At 43.6% G+C, this 20,689-nt stretch overlaps 1 protein-coding gene across 1 annotated transcript in view; it reads left to right on the plus strand.

Annotated features, from left to right (window-relative positions):
- FMN2 (formin 2) overlaps window positions 1-20,689 on the plus strand; it is a 272,338-nt gene that overhangs the window by 109,115 nt on the left and 142,534 nt on the right. The window contains 1 exon segment of the mRNA XM_036016163.1: window positions 8,060-8,147. Coding sequence (XP_035872056.1) covers window positions 8,060-8,147 — 88 coding nt within the window.

A 20,689-nucleotide genomic window follows, 5' to 3' on the forward strand; every position in this document is an offset into this window, starting at 1 on the left:
AAGATGTTTTATGCTTTAAAAATATCTTATATTACATATGGGATTGTCTCAAGTTGTGGGCATATTGCATATGGATTATAATTATATTCTACAGATAGGGGAATTGAGCGTCATTGGTTAAAGAACTTGTCTAAAGTTACGTAGCTGCTAAATTAGGCAAAGGCACGGGCCAAAATATAGATCTCTTACCTCCCCGAAGGTCAGGTCGTTGGAAATTCTGAGTCTGGGAATTATACCCCGTCTGTATCCCCTTCCACCCTTAAGCCCCTTGTTTGGTTTGGTTTCACCATTTCATATTTGCTCATATTCTCCTGTTACTTTCTCATTAGAGTATCCTTGGCTGTTTTTTGCATCGGGTTCTCTTCGAGCGCCTTGTACACCACTTGATACACTGCTCGTGCTCTACTCTCTGTGCGAGAAACAGCGATTTTTACGTGGTATAATTCTGCTTTGGAATGTACTTCGACCTAATCTCTGTAGCGACTCTTCTTACCTCACCCTGCTCAGAGGAGGATTTGCCTTATTGCATCTGGCCACTTATCCCTCTGATCTAATATTCAGTTTCCAGCAAAGCTGCATGTATGTGCCAAGCCATTTCAGAGGGAAGCGGTGTACTCTTCATGGCTGGGAATTAGGAAACAAACCCTTGTTGTGATTCGGTATTTAGACCATGAACAGGTTATGTAGCGTCTTTCTTCAGTGCGTGCCTTTACTCGATGGTAAGAAACCCTGAGTTCTCTGTTTATTGACTACTTAATGTAAAGCCCTTTGATGTATTAGCTTAATTATCTAGTATTCCTCATGACAAATAAAATGCATACGTTTTGAAGGTTCTAAATTAATAACAAGCATCATAGTTGACTGATTAACTAATTAAATGTGGTTTTGCTTCCTTATATTATACATATAGTTCACACCAGCTTTCTACTATGTTTTGACATGACGGAGACAAGTTATATAAATTCTTATCTTTCCGCTCTCCACTTGAGTTTACTTGTGAGAATTACAGCTCAGTCACTACTTGAACACTTCCTTGTCACTGATTCCCAGGTCTGCATCAGCATTAGCTGTGGAGGGGTTTTTTTTTTTTAAGCCTATGCTAGGACTCCACCCTAGAGAAAAATTACTTTTCAGAGTGGAGAGTAGGAAGGTGATTCTGATGTTTAACCAAGGGTGGGAATTGATTTTTGAAGGTTATGTGGGGGAGGAAGGCTTCGGAGGTGAGCGGAGTGACTTAGACAGGGCCCACGTTTTCTGCAGACATCTGTTGAATGCCTACAATGTCTCCATCATTGTGCTGGGGAGTGGGGTGCGCAACCAGCTAGTCTCTGTCTAGTGGCGCGTGTGTTATACTTCAGTGAGAAGTACCCCAATGATTGTGGTGTAGTGTGCATATTACATTGGACCATGTAGAGTATTAAGAAGAGGTCCTAATTCAGCCCTTCTAAGACTCATGTGGGAGGTGGGGGAGGTTTGTCCAGGAAAAGCATCCCAGAGGGGTGATACCTGAACCTTCTTGTCCAGGGAACAGTCAGAGTTTATCCTTTTGACGATGGAAACTAGCGCAGAAAAACCATGGGTCATTAGATGTTTGCTAGAGAGGAATGACTGGATGGAAGCGGCATTATAGGATGCTGGCCGGAGAACGGGGCTGGGATCCTGGAATTGTGATTGGAGGCGGTTGGACAGACGATGATGAGTTTCTTGTTTTTTTCATCTTTTGTGCATTTACCCCAATGCCTAGCAGAATGCCTGTGCTTAGTGGATGTTTTAGTTAAAATGTACTTTGGCTGCCTCTACTGCGACTTACGGAAGATACAAAGTTAACGGCCCCTTTCATGGCGGGGTCTGGGCAGGTAAGTATCCAGGGCGGTAGAGTGGCTGTCTTCCAACAGGTTGTCCAGGGATTCATTTCCTGGCTCTTTTGGGGCTTGGACCACCAGGGTGTGGGGTGGGGAGGATGGCTCACCTCCCCACTCTTGCGTGGAGCCCGAGAGCAGAAGGAAAGAGGAGTGGAAGGGCTGCCTCCATTCCCCTGTCTGTCACTCACTCACCGAGGTGTGAAGTTGGCAGTGAAAAATGTTGCTGTAGCTGGCGGACCACGTACCCAGCTAAAACTCTGAAGTTCTACGGCTAAAAGGATGAGCAGGACTTTGTGGTGTATGTTCTTAAACGTGGGTCCTGCTACAGAGTTCCTTAGTTCTGTGCTTAGAATTTGGTCACATGGCGTGCAAGGAGGAGGAGGGGCTTCCACACAGGAGTGTGCAGGAGGTAACAAAGACTCAGAATAGTGGCTCAGAACTGTGGGCCGGCCATACAATGTACATAGGTGAGGGCCTTCGAAAGGCTGTGGGTGTGCTTGTTAGACTTGCAGAGAAAAGCAAGACATAAAAACAAAACAAAAAGCAACTGGAGACAGTGCTTATGGGTTAGGCGGTAGGAAATGGAAGAGAGAAACCAGGGAAGTAATTGGAAAAGTAATGATCTAAAGACGCTGGAAAATATTGTTTCCTGAGGCAGGAAGATAAATGGATGAAATAGTATTGTAGAAAGGATGAAAGTTAAAGAGGACAAAAAAAAAGGATGTAGGAATATGTATGAGGAGAGAAAACTGACTGTTAAACAGGACAAAGAAATTTAGCTACGATTTATAGCTTGCTGACATCAGGCTGCATTCCGAGCGTCAGACCCAGTGGGACAGTCTGCAGAAGGCACCTGGCCTGCTGCAGGAGGAAGTTGTTAAGAAGACCATTTAAAGAGGAAGGGTTCCATTAACCGTGTGGCAGTAGGTCCACAAAACTCTTGGTGGTGGTGCGTCTGAGGGATGATATTTTGATGGATTGTTTGTTTTCTATTATTTTGATGCTGAAATCGACACTTATGGAAACAAAGATCAGGAGTGATTTCCTTAAACAGTAAAAGGCATTATTTTTATTTCTTAATAAAGCTTTTAATAAGGCTTAGTTCTTAATAAAGCTTTTTAGATTTTCACTTTTAATTACAATTTAATAAAGCTTTTTTTTTGGTTAATTTTATTATCGAGAAGTAGTGTGAACCCCATTTAGTTAATAGGGAAGTTCAAGTCTCTTCTGAAAGGAAAGGATTTTGAATATGGAGTGTTTTAATTTTCCAGCATATTGTGGTATGATGGGAAGAAGAATCTTTCTAAAGTCACTCAGGACTTCCGTTTCTGGCACCTGCGTCACACCATTTCTCTCAACATACTTCTGACATGTTTTGCTTATGCTACTAGGGGACAAATTTGGCATGTGGCGTGTACGTTTTTTTTTTAATGACCTGGATGTGAGGCCTGATCAACAGCCAAGGAAGGGACTTTGACACAGATGCTGTGTTGATCTTCCTTTATTTTTGAACTTCAAAACAAAAAGGAATTCTAGGTCCAAGCTCCATGGGTTCAGTAATTTGTCTGAAATTGTTAGATCTTCTTGTAATGCCAAATAGAAATATAATGAAAACTACATATTAATTTTTAAATGTTTAGTAGCTCTATAGAAAGCATAAGGAAACAGTTGAAATGAATATTAATATATTATATTTAATATAGAATATCAAATAGAGTGTCATTGAAACACATACTCAGGATAAAAAAATCAGTGAGCTATTTTGCATTCTCGAACAAAACCCAATTTTTTAAGTCTGTGCATATTTGAAAGGCCTCCAGTATTAGAAAGCTCAGTTTTAAAGTATCCATCAATTCTGTCTTTTGTTCTCTGCTGATTTTAATGTTGACACTAGTCTGTTGCTTACAGATCTACACTGGGGAGTTCATTCAGGATTTCTCCCTCATGTTAACTGTGGGAGTGGCACTGGGCATTACTGCTAATGGGGCATCTTTTGTGAATTAGTTTTATATTGTTTTACTTGTTTTGGACTGTCAGGCAGTAAAACAAGTGACTGGGATCTCGTGGCCTTTCTTTCCTTTCCAAAGTACTTGGCTTTCCATCCGGACCTGAGATTTCTTGATTCTATTGAAAATCACTGGTGGGCAGATCAAAGCTTTTCGTACCCTTTACATTTTCTTTCAGTGAGCCGATGCCGGCTGACAGCCACCGTGTACCCCGCTGCGGTGCTTTCCAGGCTGTCACTGAAGGGAGGCTGGTCTTGGTGGAGGGGAGGCATCATCACTGTGCTCTCTCCCTAGATTTAGGTGCGCCTTTGTAAAAAAAAATACATTTTTAATTGCATTTCATGGTGGCAATTAGGTTGTTGTTCCTTGCTGTTATCCTTCTGATAAATTATCGAATCTTTAAAAAAATTACGTATCTGGAGGAATAAGGAATGATTGTTTCTTTTCATGTTTTTTACCACTTAGTTCTTTTTTAAAATATTAATTCAGAGGTAAAACAGGAAGAGTTTCCCTAAGATGCTAAAATCACTGCTGTTAATTTGTTTTTCTTTAAGGTAAAAAGCAGTTTTTTTTTTTTTTTAATGTGTTTTTCTACACCCCCTTGCTTATGTTTCCACACATTAATTTTTTCCTTGATTTATTTTAGAGGGATAGCTGTAATTTTTTTTAAAGATTTTATTTATTTATTTTTAGAGAGGGAAGGGAGGGAGAAAGAGAGAGAGAGAGAAACATCAATGTGCAGTTGCTGGGGGTCATGGCCTGCAACCCAGGCATGTGCCCTGACTGGGAATCGAACCTGTGACACTTTGGTTCGCAGCCCGCGCACAATCCACTGAGCTATGCCAGCCAGGGCGGATATCTGTAATTTAAAATGGCTTAAAGCAGCTCTAATATTAAATTTGAGGCTCTTCCTAGGATGCAGTGGGCCAGAGGCAGCAAAGCAGAACGACCTTTAACCCCTGACCCCTGGGATCCTCAGCCTCCCCAGGAGCCCGGGAGCCCTGAGGCTGTAGGGGAAGGCATGGGGAATGATGAGTGCATTTTTGGTTAAAGTCTCCGTTACCACTCTGGGTTTGCTTTCCCAGTGCCTCGGTCTGTTCAGGGTGCTCTAGTAGAATTTACCCTGGACTTGGTGGTTTATGAACAATCGAGATTTGTTTCTCACCGTATGGTGGCCGAGAAGTCCAAGATCAAGGTGCTGGCAAACTCAGTGTCTGGCGAGGGCCTTCTTCCTGGTTCGTCGACATCTCCTTGGTTACTGTGTTCTGTAGTCTGCAAGGGGCACGGGGGCTCTTTGTGGCCTTTTTACAAGGGAACAAACCCCATTCATGCGGGTTCCACCCTTATGACAGTCACCAACAAAGGTGCCACCTCCCAATACCATCATGTCGGGCATGAGGTTTCAACATATCCACTTTGGGTGACACAGACATTTGGTCTGGAACCCCTCAGGACTGCCCTTTGTGCCCGGAGGAGTGCTGTGCCCTAGTGCCCTCCAACTGTCCTAGAGAAGGGCCGGTTTTTAAATCCCCAGTCCATTACTTTATGATACTTTTATAAAATGGAAGTATATTAATGGAAAAATGAAAATAGAGAAACCCCCCCCCAAAAGATGTACCAATCTAGATTCAACAGATAAAACATTTACCCATCATGTTGCCGTGACATTTCTAACACTCTCAGTTTCTGTATGTGTTTGTTGCTGAATGGGCGGGTAACACACAGGACGTGGCACAGGCCCATGTGTCATTCACAGCTGGAGGTGGGAGCAGCCCTCCTCACCTGTGTAATTCTCCTAGCACCCCCTCCGTGAAGTGTGGCCTCCATTTTATAGGTCAGCACCCAGAGATCAGAGCGGCTAAGTAGGGTGCCAAGGGCATGCCCGTGCTGGAGCTGGATTCCAACCGGAGCTGCAGCTCCTCTACGGGGGTCTTTGTTAGGATCGGGGGAAGGGATCACTCCCCCTGAACTGGCTGGCTTCCCACCTTCACTCTGTAGAACACGTCATAGGATGAACTGTTCTGGGATGTGGCCCTGTTCCGACTTACCTGTGCTCTCCCGGCCTCCCTGTGCTAGGAGGGGAGCGGAGTGGGCAGAGGAAGGCAGGTAAGTGAAGCCTAAGAAAGCGGGACTCGAGGTAGTGAAGATGGCTAGTTTTCGGTATTTCTAAGGCAAGTTGCACTCAACCTTAAGCTTTTGGAGAATCTATTAATTTAATTACTGTGTACTGTCCTGGGACTCCCATTATTAGAATTTCCATGCATAGTCAGTCATGGAATGGAAGGCCAAGATAAATAGAAAAATAAATTAATATTTCATGATCTCCACAAATACTTTCAGTAGGTCCTCAAAATCCTTGCTGTTTCTATCGCCATACTTCTGCTGTGAGTTCCCAGAATTGGCTTTATTCATAAATTAAATGAAGCAATAAAAACATATACAGTAGAAATAAGACCAAGGCTATCTCCCTGATGCAGTATTCTTTCGGACCATAATTTAGTTAATGTTAATTTTAACCATATTTGTATTTATGCTGCATCAGGTTTAACTATATATCAGGTTTCTGAAAGTTTTGGCTGGGGCTGTATGTATGATTTTATTCTCTTCCATGGCCTAATACTGTATCTGTTCAAAGCAAATGGGTGTGATTGGCCAGGTAGGGTTCCAGGGAAGATCATGAAAAAATGTTTGCAATCACTAGACTATGATTCTGAACTATTAAGAGTCTGCGTTTCTTAGGAAAATAACCACAGGAGGAAGGAAAAATAATTAATTCGCTTATAGAATTAAGCTCAGTGATGAAAAGTTGACAGGTATTTGACTTTTGAGAAAACGTTTAAAATGCTTTTGTGAGTATTTTACTTTTTGTAGCTATTATTATTGAAGTCAATACACTATTTGCTAGGTGTATTTCTAAGAGTGACAAGTGCATTATTATGCTGAATATCTACAACAGCCTTTTGAAGTCAATGCTGTGTTTTTATTTCTTTAGATGAGAAAACTTAGGCTCATTATTCTAAGTTTTGAGAGTCAAAACCTATGTATGTGTAATTTCTTTTGAGGGAGCCCCGCCTCTTGTAGGGTGTCACCCCTTTTCCCAGGAGGCTTCCGGAGACAACCGGGAGTTCCTGTGGTTGGTCCTCGTGAAAGTATTTTGTGTTTTTCTCCACCCCTATCCCTGCCGGGGAACCAAGAATGCCGTTATTGCTGCTGGGAATATTGTTTCATGCTGTGCGTTTGTGTGGCAGCTGGGCACAATTATTCTATTCGTTTCCCGATGGACCCAACTTAAACCAAAAAGGAAGACGAGGCCCACATCTGTGATAGCTGTTAGAACAGCTGTCCCTTCTGGTAACTGAACCATAGCCTTTTTCCCCCTTTCCGCCAGCGTTTTTCTGAGTGGGTTTCTAACAAAACGCTGAGGGTAGATAGAAATTGCTGCCCTTCACAAGACTGGGATACGGGGTAATCGTCTCCTAAGCAGGACTTACCAGGGTGTGTTAGTGTTTGGAAGATGCAGCTTACATGTCTGTTTCCCAGCTGCATGCCCACCTCTGTTGTAGGGGAGCATTTCGTGGTGCTGTGTGACCCTTCAAGACTCTCTGGAGAGCACGGTGGAGACTGAGCCGACACAGCCCTTTGGAGCTGATGCTCACATCCCTCTATTAGTTGGCTGGCATGTGGGCCAGACGCAGAGTGAGAGGGCCTGCCAGTGAACTAGTGAGCTTTCTAAACGACCTGAAGACAAGCACTTTCCTCCTGCGTGGTCGGCCTGATCTGATCTAACAGGTTCTCTACGTGTGTACCTCATTTGCCCTGGTGGCCAGTTTGAATGCCCCACGTTAAGAAAGGGAACTCTTTCTAAATTTCCGGCTGCAAGGTATCACATGTGTAGTCGTTATTTTACAGAGACCTCGCTGATTTCCTAAACTATTAGATATTATGCTTGTTGGCAGTTCAGGCTCTTAAAAGACCGTTAAAGAGCATGACATTGAGGGCAGTGGTGTCTGCTGGGGAGAGATGGCGGGTTTTGAAGTTTCGGGACATAAAACCCCAAAGCTCTTTGCAAACCATTTTTGAATACTTCAATTAATGATGTTATGTGTTCTTCATTTAAGATTCAGAATAACGTGTTATTAAGCATATCCCTGGAGTTCAAATTAACATTTCCCCCCTTTCTTTCTTGAGCAGGTTGTCAAGTTATTAAGCAACAAAAGGTCACAAGCAGTTGGAATATTAATGTCTAGCCTCCATTTAGATATGAAAGACATACAACATGGTGAGTAGAAACATCAAAATTCAGCTTTTGAATACTAACATTTGGGCTGAAGAGTATGATGTTTGGTGGTAAAATTATTTCAGAGTTTGTGTGTGTGTTGAGGTTAGCATATTTCCTGTAAGTGCTACCCAAGTTTCTTCCACAACGGAAGACTTTTCTGTCATTTCTCTGTCTTGCTAAGAGCCTGGTTCTCCTGTGACGTATTTAGGCTGCATTAACAGATATTTAAATTTTAATTCTTTACAAGTACTAGTCCCACTGTGCTCCATTACTCGTTAGACTGGATCTAAAGTACTTGCTTCTGGATGCCAGGTTCGAAGAGTGACGGATGAGCAGTAGAAACGGGCAGAGGGGGAGGGGGGTTGTTGGGTGTATCTCGGCCACTGAAGACACCTGGAGAGGAGAGTCCACAGGAGAGAAAAAGATGGTGAGACTCGAGTCAAGGGTTCGATGAACTAACATAAAGAAGAGGGAGTAAACCTAAAATTTTCTAGTAGATCAGCTTCAATCAGTTGGCAGAGTTACAAGAGAGCATGTTTTGTTTGTTGTTTCTGCTGACGAGAGATATCGAATAGAAGACAGAACTGCCATATTAAGTGATTAAATGAAAACTCAAAACTCTAAGCCCTGGCTGGCATAGCTCAGTGGATTGAGCACGGGCTATGAACCAAAGTATCACAGGTTCGATTCCCAGTCAGGGTACATGCCTGGGTTGCAGGCCACGGCCCCCAGCAACCGCACATTGATGTTTCTCTCTCTCTCTCTTTCTCCCTCCCTTCCCTCTCTAAAAATAAATAAATAAAATCTTAAAAAAAAGAAAACTCAAAACTCTTCAGGAGGCTGACTGAGCCTTTCTCTCAGATGTTTCTGAAGCATTGGATGGGGGGGTCATGCCGTCCTGGTCCCCCATTCCAAGATACTCTGAGATGCTGAAAGAATCACTGAAGCTGATTATTATGCATAACTTTCCAGGGTGAAGAACTGGTCTCTCTTCTTTCAGTTACTTGGGACAACTACAGTGTACACCACTGGCTTTTCTACACATAGACGGATTGAATTATTTTTTTTTCTAATAACCATCAAAGATAGTTTCAAAGTATTCTTGCCTACTTATATTATTGTTCCTGGTCCAGACACATGGAAGCAGTAATATGCATGACCTCTTGTTATTTCTTTTATGTTGTTGCTTTCATTTATGTCTTCAGCCAGGCTTATGCAATATTTTTTACATTTGGAATCAGGATGATTTTTTAACATTTTTTTTAGTGGCTTCAGAGTCAGTATTTTAGTACTTGAGTTCTACCCTACAATTGACAGACATTCCTTGGTCTTATCCTCTGATCACATTTTTACTGAGAGATATTGCCCAAAGGTGAATGGAGGAATTAAATTTATATTCGGAAGGTCTCCTGTAAGCTGTCCAGAGCCTTAGAATAGATTTAAAGCAGATTGAATTCTCCAATGGAATGCCAGTTTACCTATTAAAAAAACGTGGTTTCAAGTAGAACGCAGACCTTATAAATCACGAAAACCTTTAACTGGCTTTCTAGCTTACCCCTTTATGAATGTGGATTCTATTTGTAAGGCTTAAAATACTGTGTGGAATAATCCGTAAATAGCACATGCCTGGTGTGCCTTGTCCATTGATGAGTAACTCTTCATCACGATTTCAGTTTTCATGAAACTGTTTTGATGGCGAGGAGACTTCCTCAGGCTGAGGAAGTGTTCGGGGTGGTGGTCATCGAACAGGCGTCGAGAAGTACTTGGCGTTTCCAAAGCTGGCAGATGCGGCCCGGTGAAGTCACAGAGCGCAATCTGAAAATAATGATCTGGTCCTTCCTTCGGTGAAATATTCAACCCCGGTCGAGTTAATAATGAGAACCGTATGAACAAAGGAGCCTGCCTAACATCTGTGTCTGTGGTCACGCCAGCGAGAGTTCATTGAAAAATTTGCAAGCTTAACATGGGACGCTAACAATAACGTAACATGGATGGCGGGAGTGGAGGGGTCACACAGCATTAGGCATAAACGTTATCCTATTAGGATGTAAAGGGATTGCTTGAGTCGCTTTGAAACCCCGAACACAGTTTTCTAAAAAAAGGGTTGCCTTGAAAGTTTAAAGGAGCCAGCAGTGTGGCTTTGAGTGGGTAGAGCCTCGTTCTGCCTCAGTATCTTGTATGGAATCAGGCCTTAAGTGTGTGAATCTCTTGTGGCCTGGAGCATAAACTTGACTTCAGGATAGGCCTCCACTGAGAAATCCACAGAAGCATAAATGTCGTTGATTCTGGCTGGTGAAGCAACCACAGAATGTATCCAGACCTCCAATGTGATCTTACTGAAGAGCGAACGAAGACCTTTCAGTGGTCAGGTTTCTGCGTCAAGGTCACAGCGCTCTTTAGTGGAAGAGACTGAACGTCCATCCAACCCGTCCTGTTCTTTGCATTCAGATGAGATGCTTCCCTAAGACTGTGCCTTTCCTACAGCCAGCACTGGTACCTGTAGAACAAGATGCGCGGAATATTGTCTTCAAAACAGCAGGCCTTACTTTCTCTCTGTCTCTTCTTCCCCATTAAAACTCTGGGAAACTTAGGGTTGAGCTGACTTCGTAATGTTTCTGTTTTAAAGTGCCCTGTGAGAGTCATTAGTGGGAAGGTTTGGATTATAGTTGCCAAAGGTCTAATTGTGGTCTTGCCACTACATCCACTGAGCACCAAGTCACACCCAGACTTGAAGGGACACACAGGTTATTTCCTGCCATAGCACATGTGGAGCCCTGGCTGGTGTGGCTCAGGGAACTGAGTGCTGGCCTGTGAACCAAAGGGTCGTTGGTTCGATTCCCAGCCTAGGGTACATGCCTGGGTTGCGGGCCGGGTCCCCAGAAGGCAGGGGTGTGAGAGGCAACCACACACTGATGTCTCTCTCCCATTCTTTCTCCCTCCCTTCCCCTCTCTAAAAATAAATGCATTAAAAAAATAGCACATGTGGAGTCCTCAATGTCACATATAGTGGAAGGATCAGTCTCTTGATTAAATTTATTACTTCGACAAATGCAAGCAAGGCAGCCCAGACTAATGAATTCTCTGTGTGTGTGTACATGCGCAAAGGTTACAATGACGGCCTGAGCTGCAGGAATACAGTTGCAAATATGCCTGGTAACTTCTAGATTATTATGCAGGTTATGACGATTTTCAGTGGGAAGGCTGGAACTAGGGTGTACCACCTCTGAAAAACCCCACTCCGGTGGTTTTGAATAAAGCCTGGGATGAAAGTGCCTTCCAGAGAGGATTTGCACTAGTTTGTGCTGGAGCTTGGGGGCACTGTGGGGTCTGGCATCCTCTTAAATCAATCTCAGGAGGTCCCTCCAGGCGCTAATGGCTCGTCCACTGATGAGCTGGCATTCCTGAGTCCCAGCTTATTGTCAGGGGTGTCTGTACTTCTGTTGGCCCCGAGCTTTAAGATTTGTTGCTGGTCCCACAAAGCTGTCAGTAGAAAGCTCAGATTTGTTGAGAGGGATAAATACTCCCCCGGCCAAAGTGGTTCCTCAGCTAGTTCATTTTCCCACTTTCTCTCCTCTCTTGTTTAGCATGGTGATTCCCATCCTATGAGCTCTCTGATGCCTTTAAGACATTTTACAAATATATTTTTATCCAACATCTTTAACTGTTCTCAATGGGAAGATTGAGTCAAGTCATCTGGACCTATTCATAGAAATAGGTATTATGAGATTACCTTACCGCTTTGTAGTTTAGTTTTGTCAAAGTAGGTTGAAATTTCTGCACAACATTTTGTACATACTTCAGGGGTCAGTATGGTATTCACAACTTGGTAGAGACAGTAGCAGCGACTAAAGAATTTTAAATCTTGTAAGGCTCAGCTTTAACGCCCCCAGTGTCCCTACTGTGTAGACTATCCACACAGTTTATCATTCATACTAGAATAATTCTGAGAGTAGAAGGTGCTGCTATGAATAATATTGCCAAAGGTCTAACAGTGCAACAGTGCCCCGGCAACAGTGCAAAGTGGGAATTTCACAGGCACGTGGGTAGTCGAGGGACCGGACCCCACTTCTGGATCAAGTGGAAGTCACTTTCTAATTCTCCTTAATGAACAACTATTTATTAAAAATATCTGCTGGGTTCTGGCTGGTGTGGCTCAGTGGGTTGGAGTGTCATTCCATAACTGAAAGATTGAGGGTTTGATCCCTGTTCTTTTTACCTTGTTTCTGTCTAAACCCAGCTGGTGTTGTGGGCCCATGGGCAACGGGTGCCAAAGTATGTCCTTGTTGAAATTTCTTGCTGTTTAAACTTGGTTTATTAAAAGCATGTGCCTTGAAGTTAAATGATATCATGACACAAACGTCTAGTATTCCATCAGCAATATAGTGGATAGGGTTAATAAAATTATGGTTGTTTTTCTTCATCTCTAGGCCTAATAATTGTTTCCTCGCTTTTTATTTTTTAAAAATGCGGTTACAGCCCTGGCTGGCGTAGCTCAGTGGATTGAGTGCGGGCTGCAAACCAAAGTGTCGCAGGTTCGATTCCCAGTCAGGGCACATGCCTGGGTTGCAGGCCATGACGCCCAGCAACTGCACATTGATGTTTCTCTCTCTTTCTCTATCTCCCTCCCTTCCCTCTCTAAAAATAAGTAAATTTAAAAAATCTTTAAAAAAAAGGAAAAAAAAATAAAAAATGCAGTTATGGATGTCTTACAAGGACTGTATGACATGCATTCCGATTTACATCGGCGGGTCCGGAGAAGTCTGCCCACGCGTGGCTCCTCACAGGCACCCGCTTCACACTGCTGTTCTCTAGTCCCGGACTCCTCAGAGGGGCTCAGAGCCGGGGAGCCTCACCCAGCTTAGGGAGAGATCACCTACGGTGTCAGGTACTTAAAAAGAGAATTGGTTTTGGCAAGCTGGGTGTATATTCGAATATCTTTCTTAATAAAATCTCTTTATTAGCCTCTCAAGAAATGGAATTGAGTATTTGTTAGTAGCGTGTGTAAACTGGCCCAGAGGAATATTTGTGAATAGTGTGTGTGCAACAGTCCAGAAGAAGGGAGTGGATTTTCATTGCAGTGGGGAAAATTGAGGCTGGTGGGTGTAGCCTGCCCGGGGCTTTCGCTTGCTGGGAACAGACTGTGCGTGCAGCCCATTGGATTCCCGGTTCGGTGTTCTCCGCAGTGCGGCCTCCTGTCTCAGAATGAGGCCCCGTGTTACCTCATAAAATGAGAGTCTGCACCATGTGCAAAAACAACTGGCGAAAGGGTGTCATGCTTTCGGCCACATGTTTTGTTTTGTTTTGTTTTTATAGAGTTTTGAAAACATTAAAAATACATAAATCGATCAAAATTCATTTATCTTGCTTTGAGTGTCATTTAATACAAATCCCAAGTTGGCTCACTGACTCTGTTCCTCAGAGAAACGAAATGGATTTTGTTGTTACCTCAGTGAATTAAACAAAGAAGGCTTTAAAATATATTGTAAAACACTTTAAAACCAATTAATTGATGGAGTTGCCTGTTCTTGCTTGAACCAAACAAACATGGACACATTTTTTTTTTAATGGAAAAAGCAGTCTGGGCTAAGCCTGCACTGAAGCAGGTCATGGTCACCCCTGAAAAGCCTGGGGCGTGTGGAACTTCCTGCATCTCTTATCTGGGTCACCAGTTGCTCGGGGAGGATAGAGGGAAGCACTGAATGTCACCCTGGCACGGCCTTTGGGGCTGCTTACTCTCACTTTGTATTCACTCCCTAAGTGGAGGAGGCTTTTCTTCCCCAGGTCTCTCTAGCATCTACACTGCGCTGGGTCTTCCCGCTCCTCCCAGGTGCGGTCTAGCAGAGATGGAGGGCATGAGCTCCAGGCCACGCTGCTTGGATTTGGTTATGGACTGAATGTTTATCCCGCCCTCCCAAATGCATGTATTGAAGTCCTAAGCCCCAGTATGAGGGTACTGAGCGATGAAAGCTTTTGGGAGGTCATCAGGTTTATACGTGGGGTCCTGAGGGTGGGGTCCCCTGATGGGATTAGCATCCTTATAAGAAGAGGAAACAAGAGCCTTTACTGTCCCCACCTCTGAGGCTGGGAGAACTAAATTCCTCTTCGGTAAACCGCCTGACTGTGGCCCTTTGTTATGGCAGCTCAAAGGAACATGGTGTTCGAATCCAGCTCTGCCGCTGGTTAGCTGAGTCGACGACCCCTGCAAATTTCTTCTATCCCTGTTCCTCAGTTTCCTCATTAGTCAAAAGGTTGTCAAGTGAGTCATTTCCTGGAAAGGGGTGTGCATGCACACGCATCCAGAGAAATACACACGCCATATTAAGTACTCAGTATCAGTCATCCATGTGTGTTCTTTGGAAAGTGACCATGTTAATTGCCTTCGGAGGGGTTTGAAGCTTTGAGCCTGGCCGACCAGTGAGGAGAGAGGACTTCAAGTTTTATTCCTCCTTTTCTTGGTCTGAACAGGTTCTCCTGCAAGCCTTTGCTGTGTGGTAAGCGAAATAGAATGCAGAAACTGTTGGTTCCGATGGAGTTGAAGGGTAAGATGAGATGGAATATAGGAGTTTAAGTTCAAGGGGAACGTATCTGAGGCAGATGTTATTGCTTGGGTTTTCTGTCCGTGTTCCTGAAACGCTGAGTTAGTACAGGGCTGTGTCCGTTTCTGTTCTCTGAATGGTGATAAATAGGTGAATTATTTATACTAGCCGCTCTTAGAAGTCGAGCCTGGCTATGTCTTTGGACTATGCTTTATCTGCAACAAGAACAATTTGTTTTGGAAACTTGAGAGGCCAGGGCCTCCCATAATTATGTGGTTTCTTAATCACTGTCCCTGGGCTGTGGGAGTCGGCCGCATTCCACATTCGTCACTCACTGTTGGCTCTGGGTGGCATGTGACAGTAGCGGCGAGGAGTTTGGCTTTGCTGGCAAAATGAATCTTGGTGAGAGACACGAGTAGGACATAAGCAGAGAGGTGGACAGATGCTTGTGTGCATTGCTTTGATGTGATTTTCCTGACGGTTAAACTGGCTTCTCGCTATGCGTGTAAAGTGTAAGGATACTTCTCTGAGACTCGGTAAATAGCCTTTCTAGACTGGAGGAACTGTGAGGCTGTTTTATGGGAACTCTGCCTGGGGTAGTTTGACAGTCTGCACACGGAACAGTTCTGTCGGCCTGCCGCGCTGTCCCTGAGTCATGCTTTTCTGATGAAATCTACCAAAGGGGTTGTAGATGACAACCCCTTCAGGTCTTTGTCATAGAGTTTCCGGTTCCATTCTAGGAAACACAAGCTTTTTCGCTCGCCTGTTAATTACCATAGGAACGTTTATCCACAACCATTTGTTTATTTTTGTAATATCCTCAAACATTGGGATCAGTGTGGGCACTGTTGGCTTTTTTCCCTGGTGCCTGCTTTCCGTATGAAGCTCATGTCTGCAAGGCTCACTTAGAAGTCGCTTCATGTCCCCCTTGTTTTAAATGTGTTCTTCGCGTGGGGTATGGAATTTTAAGACCAGTTCATTGTGTTTATTGTGTTTATTGAGACGTTCAAAATGTAGTCAGTGCTGATGAGGGGGTAGTGAATTGTTTTCACTGAAATGCAAAGTCACTTAGAATTAGAAGACAGCAGGCTCTGTGTGGCCCTTCCATCCATCGCATCCTTGTCGTGGAGAAACGTTCATGTGATATGGGTACACTTCCGTTAAAGCCTACTCTCAGTTTTCCCTGGCTGATATGGCTCAGTGGATTGAGCACTGGCCTGCAAACCAAAGGGCTGCCAGTTCCATTCCCAGTCAGGGCACATGCCTGTGTTGTGGGCCAGGTTCCAAGTAGGGGGCACGCGGGAAGCCACCACACACTGGTGTTTCCCTCCCTCTCTTCCTCCCTCCCTTCCCCTTTCTCTAAAAATAAATAAATAAAATCTTTAACAAAAAAAAAAGAAAAATTGAACATCACAGTGTGTTTTAATATAAAATATGAATTCGTGACTTGGAGTTTCTTATAAAAAAAGACCTCATAAATCATGTTTAGCCACACATAGATTATTAAATCAAAGCAAAATGAATAAGTTTTTCATTGCAGAGTTAGCAAAAAAACATGGTGAAACTCAGCTTATATTTTTATGATGTGATTCCAAAGTTGGACTTTTTGATTATACTTTTACGGGAAGGAGAAACATAATACCTGAGGCCGATCTACAGCTGTGAGCTTTGGGGGAGGGTATTTTTGTTTCTTCATTGCACTTACCCCCTGAATTATGTATCAAGTATTCGTTTGCGTGTTTATTTTTGCCGCTCTCCCCAAATCCCCACTGGAAGGTAAGCTCTGTGAAGCCTGGAGACACCGCCCCCTGCAGGTGGGCACCAGATACTCCTCCCTGTGATGCTGGGTCTGTCCTTTATGGTCACTGAGTGATTGTGAAAGGAGTTGCCCAGGCCCACCTGGGGCATGCGTGGGGGCGGGCAGTCCACATTTCAATGCAGACACTTAGGTGAGCACATAGTCATATCAGCTTTGATCTTTGAATGACTGTGTGAAAAAGATATGATTTTTTAAAAAGATTTTATTTATTTATCTTTTAGAGAAGGAAGGGAGGGAGAAAGAGAGAGAGAGAGAGAGAAACATCAATGTGCGGTTGCTGGGGGCCATGGCCTGCAACCCAGGCATGTGCCCTGACTGGGAATCGAACCTGCGACACTTTGGTTCGCAGCCTGAGCTCAATCCACTGAGCTACGCCAGCCAGGGCTAAAGATATGATTTTTGTCAAAATATTCCTCTTGCATAATTGTTGGGAGGAGTGGAAATTTGACACTTATTTGGGGAAAAACAAAGACCCATCAATAACTAGAATCATGGTTGTATTTCGGAATTGAAGTCCTTATGCATTAAGTTGTCAGATAATTTCTTAATTGAGCACAGCGTTCAAATAAATTATCTGCAAAGTTTAATGCTAAGATTTTATGATTTTAAGTTTAAGACGATCCAGTTGTTGATAATAACACTACTACTAATAACCGACTCAGAGAGTCATTACTATAGGACCTGCAATAACTCCAGGAGGTAGGTGATGTTATTGTCCCTGTCATAGGGATGAAAACACTGAGGCATGGAACAGCTAAAGAAAGTTAAGCAGCAAGTGGGGCAGGGGCTGTGATTTGAACACAGGGTCTGGATGAGGCTGCTCTCCATACTCCCCAAGCACACTCAGTGTTAATCATTGTAACAGTGACTTAAGCTCGCACAAATGGTGCCTGATGTTTTTTCATCCATGGTTCATTACTCTAAGCCAGTCTCCTGGCTAGCGACTCTATTGGCTCTTCACAACACTGACCCCCAATGTTGGCCAATCAGCTCGAGTTACCATTTGTGTTGTGTGTGTTGGGGGTGGGGAGGGTAGGCAGTCCAGACACAGAGAGAGAAGAGGACTCTGGTGAAAGAGGTTACTCCAGGGATACTGGAGAGTTTGCTTTAAAATTCCTTCTGGTGCTCCCTCTCCTGTCCGCTGTCACTCCTGTGATTGGGGGGATGCTCGGAGGTGCTTCACCAGACACAGCTGCAGAGGGGAGGGCTCCTCTTTGTGGCCAACTTCTGTGCCAGTTAGAGGGACAAGGAGGAGGATGCACTCGGAGACCTCGATCACCTTAGTAACATATTTTCGTGAGTGGCGGAAGGTATTAGAGTGACCAATTTTACTGTTGTAAAATTGGCCTATTTTTTTAAAGATTTTATTTATTTATTTTTAGAGAGGGAAGGGAGGGAGATAGAAAGAGAGAGAGAAACATCAGTGTGTGGTTGCTGGGGGTCATGGCCTGCAACCCAGGCATGTACCCTGGCTGGGAATCGAACCTGTGACACTTTGGTTCGCAGCCCGCACTCAATCCACTGAGCTATGCCAGCCAGGGCTAAATTGGCCTATTTTTTAAGTTTCACTTACCACTTTGTAAACAGGCCTTGGGGATCCAGTTGTCACTGTAGCAGGGCGCTGTGACCTGGCACCCAAAGGTCAGAGGTCATTGTCTTGGCCATAATCTCCGGAATGCAATATTCCTATTCTCAGCTGCACTGAGCGGAAGGCCTGGGTGTCACAAAGAATTGACATATCCTCAATATGTCAGTATGCTAGTTTTCTAGCATCTGCGACATTCTTGAGTAGTAACTTCAGAATACTCAGTGAAAGGTCTAAAGTGTTGAAATAAGATGTAGTCTGGGGAGTTAACTTTTAGTCTCAGCCTTGAACTGTTCATTCTGTGCCAAAAAAGAATTCTGGAAGACAGCTCGCATCTTCCTCAGTTGTAGCCTGGCAAGTGAATCTACGTCCTATCCTTTCTCCTCAGTAGAAAGAGGGAAATAGGAAGGAGATGTGGGATTTTCTGGGAACTCTAGTAACAGGGAACCGCTTCTTGCTGAACAGTGAGCATCATGGTTTCAGTTGGGACTACCTTGCTAAGTGCTTTGGCGAAGTATTTTAGTTATGAGCAGCCCATTCCCCTACACAGGTACGTTCAGATGGACTTTGTACATCTTGAAAGAAAGGAGCAAACATGAATACTAATGGATCTTCATGTGTGGGAATTGTGAAACTTGAAGTATGGGTTATTTTTAATGGTCGACTTTTTCATGGCATTCTTTATACAAAGGAGCAGCTAAGGAAAAGGCATTAAAATTTTTTTTTTGTGATGACGGAAGGAGGTTCCTGCTCAGTCAAGGCAATAGGCATGGGACTGTGGAGAAAGTTCTTGAATTGTAGTTCATTTCTTTGGATGGGGTATTTAAGAATCATGTATTATTTGTAGAATACCCTCAACTTGAGCTGTCATTTCTATCCAGTGGTGGGGCGGAGGAGGGATGAGACTTGGAACTTACATGATGGAACAGATGTGCAGTGGAAATTCATGGTGTCCAAGGTAGGTTCCGAGCCCACCCGTGCATCCATGGAACGCTTTTCTAAGTCCTGCCCATCCTCTGTTTTACTGTTTGTGCGTGTTGGCAGTGACACAAGGGTATCGGGAAGCTCCAACAGTAAAAATGGCTTTTCATTTCAAGGACGATAAGTCAGGAGAAGGATGAATGCATCTTACTCAACCAAACAAAACTCTGTGGTGTGTTGTAGCTGCACGAGAGCTGAAAGTCACTGGATACTTCAAGTAACGAAGGAGGAAGGAAGGGGGCTTGGGAGGAGCAAAGCCGACCGATCCTCTCCTTGTCAAGGCGGCGTGGAGCAGCGGGCGGGCACTGAACTCTACACAGTGGAGCCGGAGGACAGGACTGTGGGTGGAGGGAGAAGGCACCCCCCCCCCCCGGCCCCCCACCCCGCAGGGAGCTTTCCATTCACCTGGTAGCTCTCCGCGTTTCATTAGGCTCAACAGCCTGAGTGGCTGAGTTAGAATAGGGGCCATTCTGTCTCATCTTTGAAAAAAAACTTCTGTTGTATTTAGAAGCCACTTTTTCTTCATTAAAATGATGGCAGAGAAATCCTAATGTTTGAGACTCCTCCATGTGTTTAACCACTGACCCCTCATTCCTCTGGACAATGACATGTTAGACTAATCTCTGTCCACGTCTGTACATTGAAAGGAAACAGAGAAAAACCTCCATTAACTGAACAAATGACAAAGTGTGACTTAATATACACAGAAACCAGTGCATTGCATTTTTGCGCGTATTAACCACGTGTTGAGTTAAGTAAACCATAAAACTGGTCCAAGGGGATCATGATGATTACTGTGGTGGTTCTTTAGATTTGTCATATTTTCTAGAAATTTTGGAAAAGTAGTCAGTCACGAGGCAAGTCGTTAGTCAGCCGTCTCTGTAATGCAATGGAAAGAATCAGCCGTAACATGCCAAGTTTTTACATGTAAACTCTGATCTTCTAAGTTCTTCTGTAAGAACTTTTATGTGACAAGTTCACAACTTGGTTGTCTTTATTTCTGATGCATTTTTAACGTCTTGGTTCCTTCCCCTCCTTCAGCCTGATTACCAATATATAAATGCTAATGTAAAATATACTAAGGAAGCTATGTAAGTGCTTGTTTAGATGAAATATTTTAAAAGGGGAATTAAAAAAAAACATAATTACAATCATGGTGTTTGAGTTTGTAAATTCAAGCTTTCTGTTTTGTGTTTCTTTCAAAGTCAGACATGTTTGTATAGAATTATGCCAAAAAAAAAGTATGATTAGTATCTGTATGAAAGTTATTTTGGCATAAGGCATTTAAAAGTTCTGACAGGTTCCGTACTTATGAAACAATATACATGCTTACATGAACAATAATATTTAATACTATTGCCCCTGTAAAATATGCATTAGAAAATAGTGGCAAGCGTGACCCCCCAAAGTTAGGGCACTACTTCTAGGGAGACTCACTGAGCTCTATTTTACAAGAGCGTAAATGCTTACCGAAGCAAGAAGGTGAAGTCCCTTATGCCCAATAAAGGACATTTTGCAGTGCTGGTTTACGGAAAACATTCAACAGACAGTGGATGTTTTATACAAAGTACAGTGCGTTGTTTGAAACTATTTGCCCATCTATACACTGTGCTTAAAATAA

Source organism: Phyllostomus discolor, chromosome 15, assembly GCF_004126475.2.
Source record: "Phyllostomus discolor isolate MPI-MPIP mPhyDis1 chromosome 15, mPhyDis1.pri.v3, whole genome shotgun sequence".
NCBI classification, from domain to species: Eukaryota; Metazoa; Chordata; class Mammalia; order Chiroptera; family Phyllostomidae; genus Phyllostomus; species Phyllostomus discolor.